The sequence below is a fragment of the Poeciliopsis prolifica genome, unplaced genomic scaffold (assembly GCF_027474105.1).
Source record: "Poeciliopsis prolifica strain line A6 unplaced genomic scaffold, Auburn_PproV2 SCAFFOLD013, whole genome shotgun sequence".
Classification (NCBI taxonomy): Eukaryota; Metazoa; Chordata; class Actinopteri; order Cyprinodontiformes; family Poeciliidae; genus Poeciliopsis; species Poeciliopsis prolifica.
The window spans coordinates 12,579,774-12,602,966 of NW_026562388.1; the positions used below are offsets into that span (position 1 = coordinate 12,579,774).

Sequence of the window (23,193 nt, forward strand, 5' to 3'; positions counted from 1 at the left end):
TAGAAAAAATGAAATATCAAATTCTAATTAAAAACATGTTTTTCAAAAATAATAATGAGATGTAACATATCTCATGTGACACTTTAGATATAACGTATCATATAACATATCCTCATTGCACTGATAGCCTACATTTTTGCTATGCATACTCAAAAATAAGAGTAATGGTTTGTTTATACATGGTGACAGTCTTAAGGGAAGGGCAGGTAGCGGCCTGTCGCAGTCATCTGACATGCTCCAATGAGCCCATCTGCTGAGCTGAGCAAGGTGTCTCTGTCCCCTTGGTGGGATGCTGCCTTCTCACAGCGCCCTCCAGTGGGCAAAAATCCCATCTGCTAGTCAACAGACACGTTATGATCACCAGCTTTAATTGTTTGACCTTTTTGTTGCAAAATGTCAAAAGATTCAAGTTTTACGTTCTGGAACAAAAGGGCTTACGAATACAGTTGTTTTAATTAGCAAGTTATTAATGTGAACCTATAGCTTTTTCATCATCAGGGGTCTCATGGAGTCTTTTAAAACCAGGATCCATGTATATTATTCTTATAGTTCGCCTTGCAATATTCAATACAACATAAAGACAAGTATTTATCTGTGTGCTTAGAGATAACAGGAAGCTATTTGTATCCATCATACGAACTGCAGTATTTCGCATTATCTCCCGGGTGTGTGATTTAGGCCTTGTCATTTTGCTGCAGCTCTGCACTCTGATTTTCATGATCTTATCAGCTCACAGATTAGCTTGAGTTATGTTTGTGTGCGAGAGGTTTAGGCTTTAAAGTTGATTTGATTCCAAAGAACTGAGACGGTTTTATGGTATTGTCATATCACTTTAAAGGCTTCTGAAATGTATATAACAGAAAATTGTGAGATGGAGATTTTCTTTTACAGTTTAATAAAAAAACAAAACAAAATAAACAACAACAAAAAAAAAGTATACCAATACCATGCACTGTGCACACCCCATACACAGTTCATCTTTCAGATGAAAGAATCTTGCCCCCATTTCATTCAATCGGAAAGCAATCCTCATAGATTGTTCATATGATCTTAAATTGGAATAATGGCATTTTTGTAACAAAACAATCTAAATCCTGGGAAGTATGCATAAATCTGTTTAGTCTTTTTAATTATGTAATAGTATTGCTAATTTAGAAAGAAAAGGATTCTTCCTTTTTAAAAAAAAAATCAACCATCTGAGAAACAGATGGATTGTTTCTCAACACAAAATTAACTACATGTAGTTTAGCTGATGTCCTAACTGATTAGACCTTGAACAACCTTTGGTATCAGAAGTGCTGCAACAACTGCAAGGTCAAAGTCTTAAAAAAAAAAAAAAAAAAAAAAACGAAGAGGAAATTACATGAGCAGAATTCCAAAGCCCATTTTTAAATAATACAACATGTGTGGGCTCGTGAAGTGGGCGCCCAGGGGAGACCCGCAGGAGAAGTGTGTCAACCTGAAATATGTGTTAAGTTATTCACTCACCCGAACAAGAGAGGGATAAGGGGAGGGATGCTAACCCAAATGCATTCCCTGGACTCTGGGTAAATATAGAGGGGAATGGACTGAAGAAAGCATTGGGAGGTCATCCATTTTTCATGAGATGCTATGGCTACAAAGCAAACATCCCATTTTTTTTTCCAAGCATGGGGGAAGCCAGCAAAGAATGCAAAGAGTGGAATCAATTCCAAGGATAACATCAGTGGATGTTTTAATGTGGTGTATTTGTGTTTTTATCTAGAACAGCATGTATCCTTTTAATATTGAACAGACAATGGTGAAAATATATATTAATAACAATCTTTGTGACGCTTTCAGATTTAGCTCAGAGAAACATTCAAGAAAGCATGTACTGCATGTTGCTGGTATGTCCAATGTTTAGTTGATCGGTCAGTGTTACAGAGTGTGAGTTCATGATATATAATTGAGATTCATGTCTTCAAAAGACTCTTTTTATCATGCATTATTTTCATCATGTTCTCTTCACTCGTTTGCCTTTCCTGGGTTGTATTCTTCCACTCATGACTCTTTGTTGTGGAGACTTCCCTCTCCAACCTGCAAGCTCCTTTCCTTCTGCCTGTAACACAAAGCAAGAGTGAAAAACAGACACAATTACAGCCTCATATCCTGAGCAGTGATGTGACAGGCTTAATGAAATATCCTGTACCCATTAATCTTTCCCCTTGAGGGGGTGCAGTAGAAAGGATGCACTGGGCCAACTGCTGATTAAATGCTCCTAATAGAGGCCATTCATCTCACCTTAAACCTTGAACATTTTAACTTGTAGCAGTAGCCAGCACTACATTGCTGCATGTTTCTTTGACCAAGCAGTGCAGTTTCAATCCACATTTTTTTTAATGTAATTTTGCTCTTGTATTTCCCAATTTACATTTCCTTCTATAGGGTTTTCCAAACCAAAAGAAAGTTTAGTTTCCACATTAGCTTACATAAAATCCTTTTATGTAAGCCAATGTGATTAATGTCTGTAAAAATACAACTGATTTGTGTAGGCCTTAGTGGTTTGTTAGATGACATTGGTAAGCCCAAGTAATCCAGCAGACAGGTTAAGGACAACATGGTGGAGAAGTTAAAGCAGAGTTAAGTTCGAACATGTCTTTGAAGTCAGTTTAATCCATCATTATCCTTATGAAAATGAAGAAATAATCAGAGGATCAGTCAATATGTCTGTGGGAACTTCAGAGGAGCTGCAAATACCATATTAATATAATATAGCTTATTCATAGAAATGCCTAAGCAGCTTTGGATAGATTGATGAAACTGAAAGTCAGAAGTCATTTCTGAACACAAAAGTAATATTTGGGACAAAGATGAGAAATCCCCTGTGGCCAGACACTTTAACACAGCTGGTCATCTTTAAATGTCAAGAAAATTAAACATCTGTTTCTAAAAGAAGGCATGACAGAAACAGACTTATTACAAAGATAAGCATTCTGGATTCACAATTTATGAGCAATAAAACAGGGTTTGAGTAAGGAACTGGTGTAGAACCATTATCTTTCTAATTATATTGTCTCAAATTTATGCTAGCAATTGCTTTTTGACTGTATTTCCAGAAATGTTTAGCCATTCTGTGAATGTTACCGATTAAATTTTGACTCTCAGTGCCCTGTTTCATCTTTGGGTAGATTGCCTGATATGCTGTTTTCATGCGTGTGTATGAATGTGTGTGTATGTGTGTTAAGTATAAATCCTCATGTTTCAGAATTTTAATTTGAAGAAAAATTGAAGACTGTGTATTGTTTTTCTTCAGCTTGAATTTTATGCATTACTTGCAAACAAAATACTGAAAAGATATATTGAAGTTCTAAGATGACAAAATGTAAATTTCAACATGTTTTACAGGGCACCGCAGTTAGGTCAATAATCTGTAGTTATTTTTATTAACCCCACAGTTTAATGAACTACAGCTTTGTGTGGACATACTTCTTGTATTATCATAATAATTCATTACGTAATCAGCATAAAAATTGAGGTACACACATCTTAATCCACCAGTGAGTCCTTTAGTCCTCTAGGTCAAAGAAAAAGCACAAATCCATATTAAACTAGTCAGATTGGAGAGGACACATCTATTTTTTTAACAAATATACAAAAGCAACAATGTGACCTGCACTTCTGTTTGGAGAATGACATCATTGCGGGAGGAGATCTTAAAAGCAGTGATGTTTATGCTGGAAGACGTATGAACAAGGGATGAAGGGGAGTAAAGAGGACACCTGCTGGGCTGTGATGAGGAGAAATCCCAAGGGCCTAAAAATGAGATCATCCCAGCAACACCAAGTCGCTAACTGGAGCAATAGTGCCCCCTGCAGGACGGATGATGTTTCACATCGTTGATGACAATGACTGTACATGGAGATTTGAAAAAAACATTCAGTACCTGTTTGTCATCTGTTTGCTTTGCACAGAAATCAGTGAAGTTGGCCAGACTGTCGGTGAACGATGGGCCAAGTAGACAGGAAGATGTGGTGTTATCTGTGAGCAACAAGAAGGAAAACTATGACTTGAGAAAGGTAAATGTTGAAGATATTGCTTTTATGCCAGCATTGTGTGAGCATTAAAGTTCCTTTTAAAAGAAACTATCACATAAGATGAACCGTTGGGCAAGGAAAAAAATATTCTCATAATTTTTAACCAATCTCATGTCTTTGAGTTTTGACTTAGCTATAAAGATGTGCATGAGTGAGAGACAGCAAGCCCAGCTGTGATCAAAAGAGGTGCATCTGCAGAGCTTTAAGGTACTCCCCCATACACACATATACGCAGACTATGGGGTGGGGGAAATGCAGTGGCGAAATAGGGGTTGTTTTATGGATGAATGGCTGCCACAGCAAGGTTGAGGTAACCAGTCTCTTTCCAGTCCCCATCCCTTTGATGCTACTACCTGTATTTCTAACCCTTGAGCAGCTCAACAGTTTCTCTGTGATTCAGTCATCTCTCAAGAGAACTAATTAGCAATTCCCTCAAGGTAATTTATTTTTTCTGCAATGTACGATTTAACAGTTAAAAATGTATTCAAGCTAGAAGACCTTAAATCTTGAAAGCATGAAACAGATAAATTACAACCAATTTTGCTTATATTGAACACAAAAATATTTTGAGAAGAAATATATATGGGTAAAACAGAACAGTGATGGAATGAGCCCTTTGAGAACCTGTGTATGATAAAGAGGGTGAATTTTGTGAAGGTAGATAGGTGCAGACTTTCTGCTGGAAACACGTTTTTCATCCAGGATTATGAAACAATTGGAATTGTTGATTAAAGAGAAGCAGACAAAAACTGTTCATCCAGCAGTTAGAAACTGTATAACCAGACTACTTGGTGTTATTAGAAAAAAGTATAACAATAATTTTTAAAAAATTGCTTTATTTTCCAGACACACTTAAATTCAGAGGAATTCTCAGCAGTCAAGAGGGTAGAAGTGGATATGATGCTGTAGGGTGGCTCAGAGCTACAACCTGAGTTGTCCTGCTTACCAAGTGTTGGTGGGCCAGAGTTGTCCTCTGAAATCAAGCTTTGGTTCAGGTCAGTCACTGGATCTTGGAGGGTTGTTGGTGGTCTACTGGAGAAGTCTTGGGTGCCACACCCCAGAGCTTCCTTTTGCTGGTGGTGTTCATCCCCTGTCTGATCATAAAATGTGCAGTAAAAGACAGGCAACAGAACATATACAGTTTTGTGAGCTGTGCCCACCTGCTCTGCTGATATCACCAGAACACCGTCTGACTGGTCTTCCCTCTGGTAGGAACCTGAAGCGACCATTTTGGGAGAATCATCAGCTGCTTGCTCTCCTGGTGTGTACTTCCTGTTGTCTTTGCCACCTTGCAAACCATAAGATATTACTTTATCTTGGGACTTTAAACCTTTGTCGAAGTAATGTTCTGTGGCGCCATCTGGTGACAGTTTTGGCACCAGCAGAAAATCAGCCACAGAGGCGAAATTGTCCTCATCATCTCCTTCAGTTTGGATCTCCTGATCAGTGAGAAAAGCTGAAATCCTCTGCAGAGTTATGGTGCTGTCAAAAAAGTGAGGATGTGTCGACAGAGGTGCTGATGAGGCAGAGGAGAAAGAAAGGGCTGACAAAGACCTTTGATTCTCAGACGTCAGAATGTCCGGTGTCTCAGATTGATTCTGTAACAAAGACACAAAGATCTGTGACTGTTTCACTTGAAAATACATATGCATTTTTTAAAAAGTGGGGGCTTAAACTACATACAGAATTGAGAGCATAGTGTTCCCCTTGGTCATCCTCTGTATTAGCTGTTTGTTCAGTTTCTTCCACAGCTTCCATTGAGAATGGACTTGGAGTGAGGCGACGCAGAGCCTGCACTGACAGAAATATTTCTCTGCTGTTTGATTTTCTCTTTGGTTTCTTTGGCCACACAACCTCACTGTAATAAAGAACACAAAGCTTTAGCTTCAGAAATGACATAAGCTCGTGATGGACATGGATGTTATACTAGATGCAGCCTAAATTGAGTAAATTGAGTTTTATTATTTTAATTATCCCATCATCTTAATGCAGTGGACCAGTACCACTGAAACCTTTTGTTGATGTTACTACCACTATGCCTGGAAGGGAGTTTTGTGTTCTTAGGTTGGAAACCCTCTCTTTTATGTCTCCAAATCCTCTGCTTTTCATTTCAACAGAGGATTTGTGCAAGTGCTTCCTCACCTAATGTTGTAGTACCCAACCCCTGCACAAATAATTCTTGGTTTTGGAGGCAAATACATCTGTTTCTGTCACTGTTTGTTGTTTTTTTTCTCCTAGCTTCTATTATTAGATTAGCTATTGACATGCTCCTGTCTCACTGATGTATGATAATTTAGAAGCCCCGATACCTTATGCTGGGATTTGGTTTTCTCACTTCTGTCACAGCCTTCTTGACCAGTTTGACAAGTTCCTCTGAAGACATCGTTCTCTCCGCATGATTCTGATTCAGTGTGGCAGACAGTGGGCAGGGTATCATTTCACTAAAACAATCTGAAAAAACAAGACTTACATGCAATGCACTTTTTTTCAACATTTGATTTTTTTATGTAATTTTTTATTTTTTTTTTACCTTTATTCTTCTGCTGCAAGATGCATATTTCCACTCTGCTGCAGTCTTCTTCACCCTGATCAAGAGTTTAAAAAGTTGTTTTAGACCCTTAGGACTGTGAAGTAAAGTAATATTTATGAGTTAATGTAGATTAACCCACGTTGCATCCATGGCAAACGTATTTTACAGCTTCAGCATGTAGATTCACACCTTTACAGGCCTGGAGGAAGTACATGACCATATCCTCATTTTCTGTGTGGCTTCCTTTCAACATAGCCCAAGCATCAGACAGACAACTGTGTAGGTGGAGAAAAACAGCCAAGCTATAATTCAAGACATTACTCAATTGGTAAAGAAGCCAAGAGAGCACCTGCTTAGAAGAAACACTTCTGCACAAAGTTTTGCATCCTCTATGGTTTCTATGGGAGGTTTTGTCCATTGGAGATACTTCAGTGCCATGTGGTTCTGCTTGCTTTTCAGCAGAGAGATGATAATGCATCGATGTTGCCAGGAGAACTGAGGGATATCAGCTTTGGGACTCAACAAGAGCTCCATGGAGGCCTAGGAACAAAGTTTATTGGGCATTATTTTTCAAATCAAGTTATTTTTAAATATAAATGATATAACAAAAAGAGAAATGCATCTTTATTTGTTTCTATTTTAACACATTCATTGTTCTTGAATGAGTACCTTTGTGTGCCCATGATCAAACATCCAGAAGGCTTTGATTTGATGGGAAAATCTATGAGGAATTGTGAAAGCATGGCAAAAAGACTGCAGAAGGTTGTCTTTGCACTGTAGGAAGTTAGCCACATCCACGATGAAGTATAATAGCTGGGATGAGTTTATTAAGAGCCATAATCCATGGTGACTGCACTAATTCTTTGGAACATTATGCTAAGCTACAACCACAAACTTCATTGTATTTCATTTGGGATTTTAAGTGATAATAACTAATTATTTTTCTATATATCCCGCTATTTCTGTGAAGTCATTAGAGGCTTGTTAGGGAATATCAATGAACCTATAAGCTGTAATATTTTAGGTCTAAACTCCAGGATTGGATACCACCAGACTATTAAGTGTAATCTAATCAAAATGCTTTGAAATTTGAGGTTGTACTTGACAAAATGTGAAAATGTTAAAGTTTTGCAAAGGAATATACATTTAAATGCCATGTAATGAGTTCTTAGACATATTGCTGACTGGATACAATACCCTGGACCAACATGTTGTCAATACAAGGAACCAAGACAAGCTTCAGAAGGGATTGAAGAGAAGGTGGAGGGTAGCATTGATCTGTGCAGTCTTCAGAGGTCCATATACACCCATGTCTTTTGGACAGCTGCATCACCATGCCCTTGATCAAAAAGACACATCTTTCCATCTCTCTCTTATTCCACCTAAATTCAAATTGGGAAAAAAAGAAAGAAAACCAAAATTTAAGGATGAATTTAAGGATATGAGTAGAAATATAATATTTGTAATCTCTACAGAAAAACAGCAGTGGTGTTACCAAGCAGTTTTAAGACATATTTCCTGATGGCGGAGCTCCATTTCCTTCCACATCTGGGAGATACGTTTCAGTTCTTGGGCTTCTAACAGCAACAAAAGGGAACACAAATGTCTTTAGAGATGTGACTGCTTTCTGTCATGTCAATTCATCCATTTAAAAAGATATCAGTACCAGGTAACCTGGGCAGAAGCCCCATAATGCCCCACCACTGAACAAGCCGACCCAGCCAGATGTGTTGTTTCAGAGTGCAGAGCTCTTGGTTCCAACAGGCATGTCTGACATTCAATGAGTGCTGTGTGTCCCTGCAGATCATACATGGACCCTTCAAACCTAATTGGAAATTAGCCAAAAAAGATTGCATTAGTGCTGGAATTATTAAAAATGTCTAGCTGATCCGTCTTGTTGGACCTTGTTGTTTTCTCAACCACTGAACCAAGATGTGCAGGTTCTGTAGCCTCTGGAGCAAGATGTGTACTTCAACAAAGGAGCTCCGATCCAGGAACATCCACAAACCCTGACAACGACTGAAACCTATTGGGTGAAAATAGAAACTATGAATGTTTTGCATTTATGGGATTTTTTTCAGAACTGACATTTGATAAAGTGGCAGTGCCCAGTTACATAGCTTGAGTGAAATAAAATGGATTTAACACAAAATATTCAATTTAAAGTGCTTTTTACTCATTAATTTGTTGGAAGAGAGCAGAAAAAAATTCACCTTTTCAATCCATAAAATAAGAAACAGATCTTCCCCAAATAAGAGAAACAATCAACATTAGTTTGTCTGGAAAGGGTTATAAACATGGAACAGTTGTGAAGCTTCCAAAAAATGTTGGGCCAAGCAAAAATAATCAACACACCCATGAAAGCACATTAGAACTTGTCAAAACCTGAAACACTGGCTGCCTTACTTCTCCTAGTTAAGGTCAGTGTTCATAATTTAACAGTAAAGAAAGAGATTGGGAGAAAATAGTGGGAAGCACATTTGTTAATAAGTATATTGATATATTGTAGGCCATGTCTTTCAATGAATCTACCATTGAAATTCACAAATAAATTGCCAAATACAAAATACTTACACAAGGTTGACAATTCCTTTTTTGTGACTTCTGATGTTCTCTGTAGCCAGGAGCCAAAGGTTTGCAGATGTTCCTCCAAACATGCATCACCTTTGTAAAGTTTAACAAAACAACACACCTTTCACCATAAAATATTTCACAGAGTATATGGAGATCAAAGATTTCTTCTATTCTTTATGTACCTTTAATATTCTGCTTCTTCAGCCAGTGAATGATGGTTCTGATTTTGTTAGCACCCAAAGCTTCAGACCATTGACCCTCCAACATGATCTTAAATGTCAGATCTTGGGTTCTACAGCAGGATGAAGACGTTTACATGGTGATATACAGGCAATATTAACCCCCAAATAGCCAAATTGGCACTGGTCACAGATTTTGATAGTCATAATAATCTGTGACCTTACTGTACAGGCCTGTAAATTATGTCAGAGTTTAAAACAGCTATTTTTCAGAGTTCTGTCACCTCTTCACCACTTTCTGAGTGTATTTATTACAATATTTAAGGTAAAACAATATTCATATACAATCCTCAAAGACCAAGCAGGAGATTTATAATACACTTCAGGCACGTGTCCTTCAGGTGTTACAAACCTATAACATGTGATGTTCTTAGACTATCTTAAACATAATTAGATCAATGGATTGTTCAATAGCAGATTAAAGCATGGAGGTTGTGAGAATTGTTCTGACATCTAAAAATGCTATATATTCAGTACTTACTCAGCAATAGAGGAGGTTATTTGTCTACTGATTGTTGGTGGAATTTCCTGAGTCTGAGCAGACCAGTGAGTGCTCAATGTTGTGTCATGTGGATTTCCAAACAACCGCAGTGGCTGCAGCAATGTTTTCCTTCACCCAAGCTACTTTCTTAGATGTTAATCCACTAATCTCTCTCTGTTAACATTTCATTGGCCAAGTCGCACCCTCTCCGGACTAGTACTGAGGACTACTGCGAAAGAAGAATCCAGTAATTATAAAGGGAAGGAAGTATTCCTGTTTGACTTTGTGTTTGCCTCTGTGTAGTATTTCTCAAAATCTCAAAGAACCAAATAGTTGCGCATCCATTCAAAACACTCTGTTAACTTCCTTCTAGATTATATCATTAATTTACAAGCAGAATGTAAAAAATACTTACCCACAGTACCATAAAAATACATTCATACTCTTGACTTTTTCACATTTGTCATATTTTACCCAAAAACTTCCATGCAGTTTAGTGGCATTTTATTTAATACAAAAATAGCATAAAACACCAAAGTGTAATATTTTTAAATAGCTAAAAAATGAAACTTTTTTTCATTTAGCACCCTGAGTGAATGGCTGAATATGAACATGGTTTTATCTAGGCTACTGAATTGTAGCTCTGGTTGTTTGTTTAAGATTAAGAACATCAGTCTCAGTTTTGAATGGCTTGAATGGCTTGTAGCCTCTAACTAGTTTTCTTCTAGAATTGCCTTGTGCTAAGCTTCATCCATCTTTTGTTCAACTATGATCAGCTTCAGATCATAGTTGAAGAAATGCATCCCCACAGAATACTGCTGTAACTACCATCCATCACACAGGGTGGAGTACAGGATTATGTACAGTCCTAGTAATTTTAGTTTTTCCTACCTGCAGTTTGAGGCTGTTAACTATTTAAATTAGAGGACTTCTGAAGGCAAATATTCAGGTTAGTAGGAGCTCGAGCTACATCATTTGTCTACCCATCCGTCTGTCCATCCGTCTGTCGCTTATTCTTGTAAAGTCATGGAGGGCCCATCAAGGATTACCTTTCTCCAGCAATCATAACATTCAGTGTGTTAGTGCTTAACTATGTCTAACTGAAACTCTCGACCACCTTTCACCTTCATAAGAATATTAGGAATTGATAAATACAACATGCTTATTATTTAGCACAAAGTATGTCTTGGAAAAAGAAAGACAAGTGTTAAATCTGTTCTTGAATTTTAATCTACATGCTTACACAACAGATACTTGGTATTACTTTCACAGAACTGAGACTGTCAGATTTGCATAGGTGGCAGAAGGTGGGTGCAAATCCCAAGCGGGGCCCAGGGCCGATTAATGATCAAAAGGAGATTATGTGGAGGGTCAGGTGTTGGCTGCCGGTCTCATTCAGATGCTCCCGTAGCTGCCTTGTGATATCTGTGTCAGTATGACCACTCGGCTCCCTCAATAAAGAATGAGGACATCATGGAGAAAATAGACAAACATGAGGATGGCATCAGGTGTTATTGACGAAAGCAGAGAACATGAAGGTGAGCATAGCTCTATATCTTTTTAAATATTTAAAAAATATTTCCTAAATAAGAGTTTTTGCATAATATTTAAGTAAGCATAATGGGAATTATTTGTTTTTCCACATTTAATAGAAATAAGAAATACTAATCTTATGTTTGTTTCATAGTTATGGTTATTGTGCTGATAATCCATGCTTATAAAAACCTTGTCAAATGTCGTTCTACTTATTGATCACCATTTTTCTTTCTGAAACAGTATACTCATTTGATAATGTGTATATTTTTTACTATAGCTTTCTTCAGTATGACCACAATGCAGCGTCTACACTATATCAATTACGACGGATGGAGTAAGCTGCTTATGAAAGGACCGACGGAGAACCTACAACCAAATCCCCTCCCCTCAGTCCACTGCCCCCTCTGGAGGATAAACTGTTCCTTTTCCAAGATCTACTTACATCCCACAATTAATCCCACCCTCACTTTTAAGGAATAACTACAAAATATACAAACAATGGCAGTTTTAAAGGTAAAGTTTACTAAGACCAGGAGGGACAAGCTGGCCCAGATCCTGTGGATCCTCAACTGGATCTCAGTGGTTACAGGGGTCATCCTGTTCAGCCTGGGGCTCTTCCTCAAGGTGGAGCTCAAAAAGCGTGAAGAGCTGATGGCAGAGAAGGACATCCAGTATGTTCCCAACATGTTGATAGCTGTGGGCCTGATTGCTTGTGTTATCAATTTCCTGGGTGGGAAGATCTGCTATGACTGTGTGGACTCCACCAAGTTCATGCGCTGGAAGCTGATCATGCTGCCCTACATTGTGTGCACCTTCTTTTTCACCCTGTGCGTGCTTGTGGGGGCTCTGATGTGTTACAGCATGCACTGGGAGCTAGAGGAGGCTCTGAACCTGGGCCTGATGCAGGCTATGAGGTTCTATAAGGACACAGACATGCCAGGACGCTGCTTCCTGAAACACACTGTGGACACACTGCAGATACAGTTCCAGTGCTGTGGGAACAGCGGCTACAAAGACTGGTTTCAAATTCAGTGGATAAGCAACCGTTACCTGGACATGTCCAAAAAAGAAGTCATAGAGTAAGTACAGTATGTTGTGCCACATTTTAAAAACTTGACAACAAAGACAGCAATACGGAGCTGTTCCTAAGAATGAATGAGATTATTGTTGACATTTTACAATTGAACCATGCCATTCTTTTTTCAATGGTTGAAGATTAATAGAAGAAACAACTTCATTTTTAACAGTTGCATTTAATCCTAGTGTTCTCCAAACTAAATATAAATTCAGACTAAATGTTTTCTAGATAAACATTTAAACCCTTCTTCTAGAAGAATTGAGAGCTCATGGCTTGTTTCCTGACAAATATCTGCCTCTTAAGCATAGTCCATTATCTGTTCAGTAAGGCAAAAGTTGAGGCCATTCCTCACATTGAAACTATATTCTCATTACCTGTTTTATTCTTTTTCCAAACCCAGCTTTTTATTGAACACGTGTTTGAGATCATTGACCTGTTGTAGCACCCCAACTGTCTTAATCAGTTTATTCATAATTAAACAAGGAGGCTATTTTGTTCACACGAGTTCAGGTTAGTTTGCATGGCATTTTTTGGCGTAATAAACAAACAAAGAGAAATGCACCAATTTGACCAATAAAAACCGAACTTTATCCCTTTCCTGCTCTCAAGTCGACTGAGAAGTAATGTAGAGGGGAAGTACCTGATGGATGGCGTCCCATTCAGCTGCTGCAATATCAACTCACCTCGGCCCTGTATCCAGCAGCAGCTTACCAACAACTCAGCCCATTTCAACTATGAGCATCAGACCGAGGACCAGAACTTGTGGATGAAAGGCTGCCGACAGGCACTGCTGGAGTACTACACCCACATTATGCAGTCCATTGGCCTTACAGTCCTCATTACCTGGCTCTTTGAGGCAAGGAAACACTATAAATCTACCTTACCTTGAAAATATATTTGTCCCTCTTGAACTTGTCACATGTCAAAACCAAACATTAAGCATTTAATTGGGATTTTATGAAACAGACAAATGAAAGTAGTCCATAAGTGTTTGTAGAACCAGCTTTTGCTGCCATTACTGAAACATAGAAGATTTTTTTGAATTTGTCTGCCTGGTTTGCACAACCAAATACTGAAATGTTGCCCATCGTTCTTTGCAAAATAAATTTAGCTCATTTAGTCTGCTTGAGCATCTGAACATAAATTTTCAAAATTTGCCACTTATACTGAGTAATAGATTTGGATCCTAAATATAAAAGGGTCACAAGAACACTTGAATGTGCTTTGAAAGTTTTTCCATATGCCCAAGTCTCATGGCTTTTGTTGCCTCTCTTCCTGTAGAAAACATACAGATTGATACAGATTCAAAAAAAATACTCTTTGGGACTCTAATGTGACAAAATGTAAAAAAAAAAAATTAAGTTCAAGATGGATCCCTGTATCTGCAGTTGTTTTAGAAAAATCTTTACATTCAGACAATCTTAGCTTCTCCTTTGATCTTCTAAAAATAATTAAAGCATACCACATACAAACTTAATCTTTTTTTTCATTTTTGTCACTAATTGTATTCCTGTTTTGTTTTAGCTGTCAGTGCTGACGGGTGTTCGGTACCTCCAGACCTCCCTGGAAAATGTGCTGAGGCAGGGAGACCCCGACTCTGAATCTGATGGTTGGCTGCTGGAAAACAGCCTCATGGAAACGGCCCGTACCAACCTGAGCATCATAAAAAGCCTCGGCAAGAGCAACCAAATAAACACAGCCAACAATGGTGACCCCAACATCGATGTCCCATCCACCTCAAAGGCACATTATGGGCCAGATAATGTTCCCCCAAAGGAGAAGATGGAAACAAGCTAAACATTTCAGACTTAAAGACCGTACTGAAAAATATCTCCAATCCTCTGAGCTTTTGTTCTGCTCTCAGCAGAGGTCTTGAAATAATGCATTGTCTACTTTTTTAAGATCTGTTAATGATATTATATATTATACTATTCATATTAGGACATGATTCATTTTACTACTCAACTATAGTTCATGGACTAATTTACTTGTTGCCATGTTGGATTCTTTTGGTGACAAAAAATGGAGTGAAAAGGTTTGCCATAACCAGACTGACACCATGTCAACTTAACAGAATAACTTGTCAGTGAAAGGGGCCTTGCCATTAATAATGTTTAATCGTGCTTGTTTTATTAAAATCCAAACTTTTGGATGCAATGGTGAAGTAAAGTACTAAATCTGTAAAAATGTCTAATGTTTAGTTGATAACTTTTTACATGCTTAGTGTTAAACCAATGTTTGGGTAGAAGATTTGTTCTATGCTTTCAATTGAAGACTCACAAGTTCAATCATCTATAGTAATCTGGTCACTTTTTGTTGACAAAATGCAATCAAAACTTCCTAAATCTAGGAAGATTTAGATTTATATTCTTGAGCCACATTTATCTTTATTCTATTTGTGCTGGTCACCGTACATCAAATTTATAAAAATCCTCATCTTACAGAAAAGCAAAGTAATATACACTGCAAATGAGTATAAAATCTATGAACTGATTTAAGCGGGACAAAACAGCAAATAAAAACAAGTGGAATGTACATAGCAAATACCACAGTGTATTTGGTTATCCACCAAAAGAAACAGCTACAATAGTCAAATACTATTAAATGGATTGCATACATGTTTATTATAAGGTTTTAATGTAGGTACATTTAAATAGCTATATACTTGGATTAGGAATATAGGCCTTAAATTACTGGGTCAGAGGCTGCTGGGAGATTGTCATTGGAACCTGTGTACTGATTGTAATCCGTTGCCTTGTTTGACATCGAATCATCCCAATGATGGCTCTTCTGAATCTGCAGGAAAAAAAATATTTTACAGTGCCAGAACAGACTCTCAAATATAATCCTGTGCACTCAAGAAAATACTCACTTTTTGTTGGCAATAACATAGATGCAGGGGTTGTAAAATGTTGAGGACTTTGCAAAGAGAGGAGCAATAATGGCCATCGGGGCAGGAATGGTCTTTGGGTCACCAAATGATGCCCAGAGGCAAACCAAGGAGTAGGGAGACCAGGCAACCAGAAACATGATGATCATTATAATAGACATCTGCAGGAACACAGACAACAAAAGTCTTAACTTTAACACTGATTTAGTTTCCATGTGGATAAATGCATGTTTTTACCTAATTAAACGTAGGAAAAATAATTGTGATTAAAATCAGTCTTAATAAACATTTTTCACATACAAAAAACATGTCTAAGTGCTACACATTAAAAAAAATTATGTTCAGCAGAGTTTGCTAGGAGGAGGGAGTGTCAGAATGTGTTTTAGTTGCTGTAGTTATTAAACTGCAATGAATTTTTGTGGATTCAAAGCCTCACATATTAATTCTCAGGAGTTGCTTTCACTCTTTCACACAGGGCTGGAATGTAGTTAAATTAGTAAATCTAGAGCTTAATCTTTCTGCCCAGTTTCTCATACAACATGACGCACTAGAACAAAACTCTGATATATATATGCACAATATATAAATATATTCCATCTTTTCTCTGTTGATAACCATGAGTTCAGACTCAGACAAGTTGACTTTCTTTTGGCTAACTTCTCCCCAGTCCATCTTGAAATTCACTGACTTGACAATAACAAAGCAACACAGACTCTGAACTTCAGTTTTCTTTAGTTGATTTGAAAGATCATCACACATTTGTGGAAACATGTCTGACATTCTAAAATGATGTCTGCTCACTAGTGATTCATCACCTTCAAATTTGCTGTTAATGGACACAAGATAGTGTCCGTGTTGTGTATTTAAAACAGACTGTTAGGAAAAGCAAAGCTGATTTACCTTGGTGACATCCATCTGGTCAGACCAGTCAATGTTGATGCTCTCCAGGCAGTTACTGGTTTTGTACCTCTTCACGGTGACAGACACATTGTAGTAGCAGTAAAACATGACAGTTAGAGGAACCACAAAGTTTACTGCAATCACGGCCATCGTGAAGGAGATGAAGGAGCTGTGAAGGAAAAGTAGAGGTGTGTTTTTGAGAACATCTAGCAAGTGAAGTAAAACTATGTTACACAAAAAACCAGATATGCACTTCTGAAAACTCACGCATCGTTTTGTCTCCAGTTGATTGTGCATGTTGCTCCAGTGGGGTCAGGGGCATAACTTGCCCAGCCTACTATAGGCATGGAGGACCAGAACACAGCATTCAGCCAGGCAGTCAGAATAAGGATGTTGTAAGACCTAGCAGTCATTTTCTGACCTTTAGAGACAAAATCAAATAACTTCAACAAGAGCGAGAGGGAAGAATATACAATCTGGATTGTTTATTAATTTCAGATGTTCCTTTCTATTCTGAAACTTTCTGAAAGTGGGATTTTTGTTTTGATTAATTATTTTAACTGATTTTGCAAACTCTGTTGACAACTTTCAGTCTGGCATTTTGACATGATGTAAAAACATAAGTTAGTGTTGATCTCTCTGGTTTTAAAGAGACCAACTTTGAAAAGATTTAATCGACATGAATACTTTTGCAAGGCTGCAGAGTAACACTAGTTGGAGTTGCTCCTGACATCACTTAACGTGTTCTATGGCATCAAATACATTCAACAGGAACCAGAATGTCCAAAAGCTTTGTAATGGACATTTTGCCTACTATAGCCATGGAGGACCATGCCTATAATACTAAGAAATATACACAGTAAAAGCTGTCTCTAACTGTAGCTTGGAATGGTAAGGACATTTTTGGCTTTATTGGTTTTAGTCGTTTTACAGCAAAATTTATTTTGCCCTTAAAATCATCTATATCTTTTTTGTCAGGTTTGGATGCTGACAAAGGGAGTTTATTCCTTCTACATGGCTCAACTAAAGGTAAAGGGAGGTAAAAGTTGGAGAGGAAAAGAGTGAGCTCGTACTGATGTCTGGTCTGCAGATGGTGAGGTAGCGGTCAATAGCAACCACAGTCAGTAGGCCGATGCTGGCCATGCCAAAGAAGATGTTGAGGGCTGCATATACCTAAAATCAGAAGCAAAATAAAAAGTTCAACCTAGGAAATTCTATGTTGATCCTCATTAGGACATTTTTACTGAATCTGTTGAGCATCACTAAACAGTTCATAAGCTTGTTGACTAAAAATACACACAAACACTAGTTTTTAGCTCTTTATATGGGAATGCATGCTTGCGTCTTATGGTATGTGTGTTCCTGAAAGGAATACAACATACGTTTGACCAAATCTGCACAATAACAAACATAAGCTGCAGAAAGAAAGTCCAAACACGTGACCTGAGCTGACCAGCTGAGGTGAAAGTCTGCTCACTGTTCAAAGTCTTGGTAGCTTAGAATAAACCAGTTAACTATTCTAATTTTACATGACGAGACAGAAAAAAAAAACAATTGTCCAAAAGAAAAACCTGAAATTAAAAAAACCAACAAAAAGAGAAACCCTTGATCAAAAACACATCAAAAGATTACAGAAAAGTAAGGGAGAAGAAACTGTGCATAAATTTCTGCTTTTGTTTCCTCACCTGGCATCCGGTGTAGCCGAACTTCCAGCTTCCATGAATATCTGAGGCAGCAGACATGGGATAACCAATACCAGCCACTCCAATGTCAGTGAAGGCCAGATTGATGATGATGAAGTTAGTGGCTGTGCGGAGCTCCCTGAACTTTACAAACATCAGCAGAACTACGATGTTACTGGCCAAACTGATGACACCTGAGAGTGGAGGAGGCAAAAGCTTTCTATAAAGGTAGTTTTCATCATACTGAATTTTTAGGTGACATTTCTGAGCTCCGTATTACAAAGCTTGACAAGTGTTTCCTAAAGTGATCCTTTCTCAATGTGGTTTTGTCTGTTGTTATTGAATTATGGTTCTTTATGCATGGCCATGTAGGCGTCCTTCAGATTTGTGTTTCATAATGTCTAATGTTTTAAACATTCATATTAAAAGTAATACTCTTTCAGTTGGCCTTTGTAATCTGTATGTTTGCTTAATTGTGGAACAAGACAATGGTGGTTTTTTTAAACAAGTTCAGATATGATAATTTACAGAAAAAATGTAAATGAAATTCAAATCAATGCAAGAATCAAACTACTGTTTTGAGATTCTTCTTAAAACTTTCTTCTTACATTGAAGGAATAAAATCTTAATATTCAAAGGTTTTTCCCATACCCCAGTTTCTTACTCCACTTTATCCAGTGTTAATAAAAGCACACTTGTAGCTTTTCCAGAGGTTTTGTAACTGTGTAGGAACCATGGCTTTCTGAAGGGTTGGAGATCAGTTATCCAGCTTGGGCTAGAGTCCTAAAATTCCTCTACATGGCTTAATAATATTCTACACTGTACAAAGACATTGTTCTTGAGGAACCTTATTTTTAATCAGTTTAATTATTTTTGTCATAAATTTGTTAAAGGGAAGAATCAATTTTTTCTCAAAGGGTTGGTCTGGCATGGATATAATATTTAGACCATGCATCCATCCATCCATCCATTTTCTGTGCAACCTTATTCCTAGTGGAGTCGGGAGGTGCTGGTGCCTCTCCAGCTGAGCTCCAGGCGAGAGGCAGGGTTCACCCTGGACAGATCGCCAGTCTGTCGCAGGGCAACACAGAAACACACAGGACAAACAATCATGCACACACACACACTCACACCTAGGGAGACTTTAGAAAGACCAATTAACCTGACAGTCTTGTTTTTGGACTGTGGGAGGAATATTTAGTTATTATTAACTAAAGGTTAATAATAACCTTTAGTTTCATATTATGTGGAAACCACAAATAGTCAACTTTTTTTTTTTTCTGATGGTGTTTCCGTTTTCCAGATTGTTGAATAAACTAAATCATATAACATTGTCTTCACACAACATATTGTTTTTCTCTGTTTCTGCCAGGTGTTCAGTTTTATATCAATGAAATCCAACATATGATGTCCTTTTCCTACCTGCAGTTATCAGATATCCAGCCACAATGTTGTGCTCCATTTGGCTGAAAGCACTTTTTCCTCCGTAGGGTGCAACATCACCAGAACTGTTCACCTCTGAGACCATCCTCATCTTTTGATGTGTTTAAAAAAAATAATCAAAACCAGAACTAATAGTACAATCTAAAGAGCAGAACAGTAAAAAAACCCCAAAACTCTTGAGATCCTGTTTGAACAGAATAAAGAATCAGAGAGCTGGTGTTGGGAAACTAAAGCCTGTTTCTTGGTGGATTATTACATTCCAGCTCTGTTCTCTGGTGGGAGCCAGTATTTCGTACAAAAGTAAGGATTACTGCTCATGTGGCCTGAAATCTGGGTTCTGACACTGACGTTTCAACAAAAAATAACATTTTAATTGCGTCACACACCAAACATTACAGGAGATAATCTTGCATTGGACATGGATTCTTTAAAACCCATTTTAAGAAGTCTCACATTAACATAAACTGTTGGTGTGTTAATGTGAGACATAAATTTTTTGCCTAAGACAAAAATGTCTTATTTCATTTCATTTTATTTTATGTATACCATTATTCTAAGTATAATAGTATATTATATTTACTCAACTAAATGTAATTGAGTGAATGTAGCTATATACCACCTACTTTTTCCGATCAGAGATTATGATTACGATGATGATTAGAACAAACGTTTTTGTCAACAATCCCACTTTGGTTCTTTCCCAACATGTCTGGTCCATAAAGCAATGAACAACTGTTTAAAAGGGAGAAACTTGATTTACTTGATTTTCTGGTACAGAATAATTACATAAATCCTAAAGGAGGCATTTAGAGTGAATTAATAGTAATTGTTCTATTGTATATTTATTTTAATTGTTGAATAAGTGAATTGTGATGCGCTCTGCTGTTTTTATGGTAGCTCAGTCCTGATAAGACGTGAGACGTCATCCAAGACAGCAGGTGGCGCCGTAAGCATTACTCTATTAGGTAAGACCGAATGAGCATTTCCTCTCATTGACTCGCCAACTTCTCTCTGTTACGGAAGACGCTTGACATCGTGTCAAATAATAATAAAAAATATGCCGGGGATCTTGAGGACCGTTGCCAGCCGCGCCGCACCCGTCCTGCGGGGACACACAGTCACCCAGACGGCGAATATATACAGCAGGCCGCCAAAAGAGAAAATCGGCTTCGTTGTGAGTGTCTGAGCTAATGGCTAACTGCTAACCGCTAACGACTGTCCTTTTGGAGGTCATCGTCTGTCTCTCTAGTTATAGATATATTTATTTTTCAAAAACAATTTGATTTTGGTGACTGATAATGGATTCAGACAATCTTGTTTAGTCAAAATCGTTTTCGATTTATTTATCTGAGTTTGGCATGAAGGGATTTGAAGGTCTGCGTAGTTTTCCCTTTCACATTAAGAAACTGTTCAAAATAGATTTTTTTCCCTCTAATAATTATATAATCACTTTAAAGCTCAACTAATTTAAACAAAACTACGTTTAATGGCCTAATACTACACTGAATCTTAATGAGATGCAGTTAAAAAAAAAAGTTCATTTTAAGTCATTTAAAATGTTTAACTGGTTCTGAACACCAAAGTAATCTCCCTGAACATAAAAGTAAAAACCAAAGAAAAATTCATATTACTATTATTACGGTACCACTATTTTACTGTTCTTCTCTCACTAGCAGGTTTCTCCTTAGCAATTTGTTTATTTTAAATAAATCCCTCCATCTTTAGTATGAACAGCAGGACAGTTATGATACAATATACAGATACTGCTGCATCTGAATAGGGAGAGCAGTTTAACTTTTATTACAACTGCTCGGGAGGGACATAAAACAAGTTTTTCATGGAAAGGTTTCTGATCAGAGCTTTGTCTGCAGCTCCAAAGTGGCTCTGTTTTCTAACTACAGAATCATTAGGAAAAACAACTAACCTGTTTGAATCTTTATTTCAAGATTTGATTTGTTAACTTTATGGATTTTAGTTATTTAGTTTTCTTCAGTTTGTCTGGAAAGATCAGTAAATAGGTAATTCCTTATCTAGAGCAGGTATGGACAAGATGTGCTTAAAAATAATTTCTGTCTTCAGAAATTTGCTGTAATATTGAACAATTACTTTAAATAACCAACAGAGCCTTGATGACAGAACAGGATATTTTGCCTCACCAACTATAGGTTTGATGCAGAATTGTTTATTGCATCTAACTACCAATATGTTTAAACATTATAGAAGTTGGATAGCTTTAGCAGTGCTGATAGACAGTTCTATGACTACTGCTGAAATTACTTTTATGTTCTGTCAACTCCTCACATCAGGTTTGTGTTTCTTTATGACATATTCTCCTTCTTGAGATTAATTCCTTCTTTTCTTTTTGTTCAAACCGGGAAACATCCCTACATGATTCTCAGGCTTAAGAACAGTCATTGCCATACATTTTTGCCTCAGTTGCATTGAATTAAATTCAAAACACTCCTTACTGTTTTATATTTAAGATGAATTATAGTTCCAAAGATTTCTTCAGTGTCTGAAAATAAACAGCAAACCCTTCTTTGCCCCTTTAGCTTGAGGATTTATCAGTCACTTGTTTGTAGACCAGGAGGTCATATCTGCTCTCCTGCCTGTTAGCTCATTTTGATTGTATGGTTCTGCACTCATCTGCTGACTCATCAATTCATTTCTCTGTCTTTTGCCCAGGAATCATCAATTGCACTGACTATGTTGTCTGCAGCGATCCTTGGACCCTCTGGATGGGTCCTGGCTCACTTGGAGGACTACAAGAAGAAGGACTAAAGTGGAAATTCTTTCAGATGTGGTGCATCCAGCCTCCGTCTCATCCTGGGATCATCATCTTAATCTAATGCTGCAGAGATGTTTCACTTATCACTCCTCTACCTCTGTGACAATTTCTTGTCCCTGTTACAACTTCACTTATAATAATGGCTCCGATATGTCAATTATGTTACAATTTTGTTGTCAATCTTCCCTCATCAGGAGTGTTACAGAATTAAATTTTGACCTTAAATGATGCTGTTTGTCTATCATTTTTGTCAAGGTATTATAGATTTTTCTCACACATCTCAGGAACCTCAGAGGACTCTGAACTTGTTTTTAACACCAGCAGGTCTTAAGAGTACTGGATTTTTTTCAGTTAGTTTCTGGACATCTTTCATCACAACTTAAGGCATTTCTATACCAAAGTAGAGTAAGAAACTTTATATCAACTAGCAAGCTTATGCTAGCTTATATCAAGGTTTTTGACTCTACTTTGGTGTAGAGTCTACACCAAAAATCTGGGTTCAGAGGTAAAAACCTAGATTTTTGACACTCTACTTTGGTGTAGAGTCTACACCAAAGTAGAGGTTTTGGTTTAGCCTAGTAACAACCATTCCTTAATATAAGGACTAGTTGATACAGTCCTTATATCAACTAGGCATTTTTGTTGATATAAGGACTGTGATACACCCCAATACTTAACTCAAACTGAAAATGGGAATATTGCTAAAACATCCAATGATCAGCTCCAAAGTTATCAAAGTAGGCCTATGTGAACCAGAACTATTATGTAGAGGTTCCTGCAAAAATCCTATTGTAACAAAAGTTGACATCCATTGTAGATCTAGAGGCTACATACAGATTGTGAGGCAACTACCAAGCTCCAAGTTAAAAGATGGTGACTTCTTATAATCTGGTGTTGGGGTTAATTATGACATAGCAGAGATTATGGGTCAGTTTGCCAAGGAAGAGATTAGGTTAGAACAAGATAATGACTCCAAACACTCCAGTAAGTGAGAGCA

At 37.5% G+C, this 23,193-nt stretch overlaps 4 protein-coding genes across 4 annotated transcripts; 2 read left to right on the forward strand and 2 right to left on the reverse strand.

Annotated features, from left to right (window-relative positions):
- Positions 1–882: 882 nt before the first annotated feature.
- Positions 883–9,975, reverse strand: LOC129365073 (uncharacterized). Its single transcript, XM_055037971.1, has 17 exons — positions 9,880–9,975; positions 9,342–9,451; positions 9,160–9,249; positions 8,489–8,611; positions 8,252–8,410; positions 8,081–8,162; positions 7,778–7,967; positions 7,255–7,398; positions 6,935–7,125; positions 6,725–6,860; positions 6,586–6,640; positions 6,365–6,506; positions 5,739–5,913; positions 5,216–5,653; positions 5,002–5,149; positions 3,905–3,999; positions 883–2,080 (listed from the first exon to the last, which is right to left on the reverse strand). The coding sequence occupies exons 2-17, from the start codon at positions 9,424–9,426 to the stop codon at positions 1,976–1,978; spliced, it is 2,358 nt and encodes a 785-aa protein (XP_054893946.1). The 5' UTR covers positions 9,427–9,451; positions 9,880–9,975; the 3' UTR covers positions 883–1,975.
- A 1,307-nt stretch (positions 9,976–11,282) lies between these two features.
- LOC129365539 (photoreceptor outer segment membrane glycoprotein 2-like) lies at positions 11,283–14,998 on the forward strand. Its single transcript, XM_055038796.1, has 4 exons — positions 11,283–11,417; positions 11,693–12,494; positions 13,103–13,349; positions 14,018–14,998. The coding sequence occupies exons 2-4, from the start codon at positions 11,914–11,916 to the stop codon at positions 14,288–14,290; spliced, it is 1,101 nt and encodes a 366-aa protein (XP_054894771.1). The 5' UTR covers positions 11,283–11,417; positions 11,693–11,913; the 3' UTR covers positions 14,291–14,998.
- Positions 14,999–15,160: 162 nt separating this feature from the next.
- rrh (retinal pigment epithelium-derived rhodopsin homolog) lies at positions 15,161–19,646 on the reverse strand. The gene is made up of 7 exons (XM_055038797.1): positions 19,388–19,646; positions 17,969–18,159; positions 17,357–17,456; positions 16,551–16,704; positions 16,284–16,452; positions 15,366–15,544; positions 15,161–15,289 (listed from the first exon to the last, which is right to left on the reverse strand). The coding sequence occupies exons 1-7, from the start codon at positions 19,497–19,499 to the stop codon at positions 15,184–15,186; spliced, it is 1,011 nt and encodes a 336-aa protein (XP_054894772.1). The 5' UTR covers positions 19,500–19,646; the 3' UTR covers positions 15,161–15,183.
- A 727-nt stretch (positions 19,647–20,373) lies between these two features.
- LOC129365543 (cytochrome c oxidase subunit 8A, mitochondrial) lies at positions 20,374–22,425 on the forward strand. The gene is made up of 2 exons (XM_055038800.1): positions 20,374–20,582; positions 22,094–22,425. Exons 1-2 carry the CDS (start codon positions 20,466–20,468, stop codon positions 22,187–22,189), a joined length of 213 nt encoding a protein of 70 aa, XP_054894775.1. The 5' UTR covers positions 20,374–20,465; the 3' UTR covers positions 22,190–22,425.
- Positions 22,426–23,193: the final 768 nt, after the last annotated feature.

Excerpts from the sequence above, each read along its gene's own strand:
- LOC129365073 (XM_055037971.1), bottom strand. The coding sequence starts at position 9,426 with ATGTTGGAGGGTCAATGGTCTGAAGCTTTGGGTGCTAACAAAATCAGA. Across the intron at positions 8,411-8,488 it reads GTGGTTGAGAAAACAACAAG|GTTTGAAGGGTCCATGTATG; the intron begins GTCCAACAAGAC and ends ATTTCCAATTAG. Across the intron at positions 8,163-8,251 it reads GCTTCTGCCCAGGTTACCTG|AAGCCCAAGAACTGAAACGT; the intron begins GTACTGATATCT and ends TGTTGCTGTTAG.
- rrh (XM_055038797.1), bottom strand. The coding sequence starts at position 19,499 with ATGAGGATGGTCTCAGAGGTGAACAGTTCTGGTGATGTTGCACCCTAC. Across the intron at positions 16,453-16,550 it reads AACTGGAGACAAAACGATGC|CTCCTTCATCTCCTTCACGA; the intron begins GTGAGTTTTCAG and ends TTTCCTTCACAG. Across the intron at positions 15,290-15,365 it reads TATGTTATTGCCAACAAAAA|ATTCAGAAGAGCCATCATTG; the intron begins GTGAGTATTTTC and ends TTTTTCCTGCAG.
- LOC129365543 (XM_055038800.1), top strand. The coding sequence starts at position 20,466 with ATGCCGGGGATCTTGAGGACCGTTGCCAGCCGCGCCGCACCCGTCCTG. Across the intron at positions 20,583-22,093 it reads AAGAGAAAATCGGCTTCGTT|GAATCATCAATTGCACTGAC; the intron begins GTGAGTGTCTGA and ends TCTTTTGCCCAG.
- LOC129365539 (XM_055038796.1), top strand. The coding sequence starts at position 11,914 with ATGGCAGTTTTAAAGGTAAAGTTTACTAAGACCAGGAGGGACAAGCTG. Across the intron at positions 12,495-13,102 it reads TCCAAAAAAGAAGTCATAGA|TCGACTGAGAAGTAATGTAG; the intron begins GTAAGTACAGTA and ends CCTGCTCTCAAG. Across the intron at positions 13,350-14,017 it reads TCATTACCTGGCTCTTTGAG|CTGTCAGTGCTGACGGGTGT; the intron begins GCAAGGAAACAC and ends GTTTTGTTTTAG.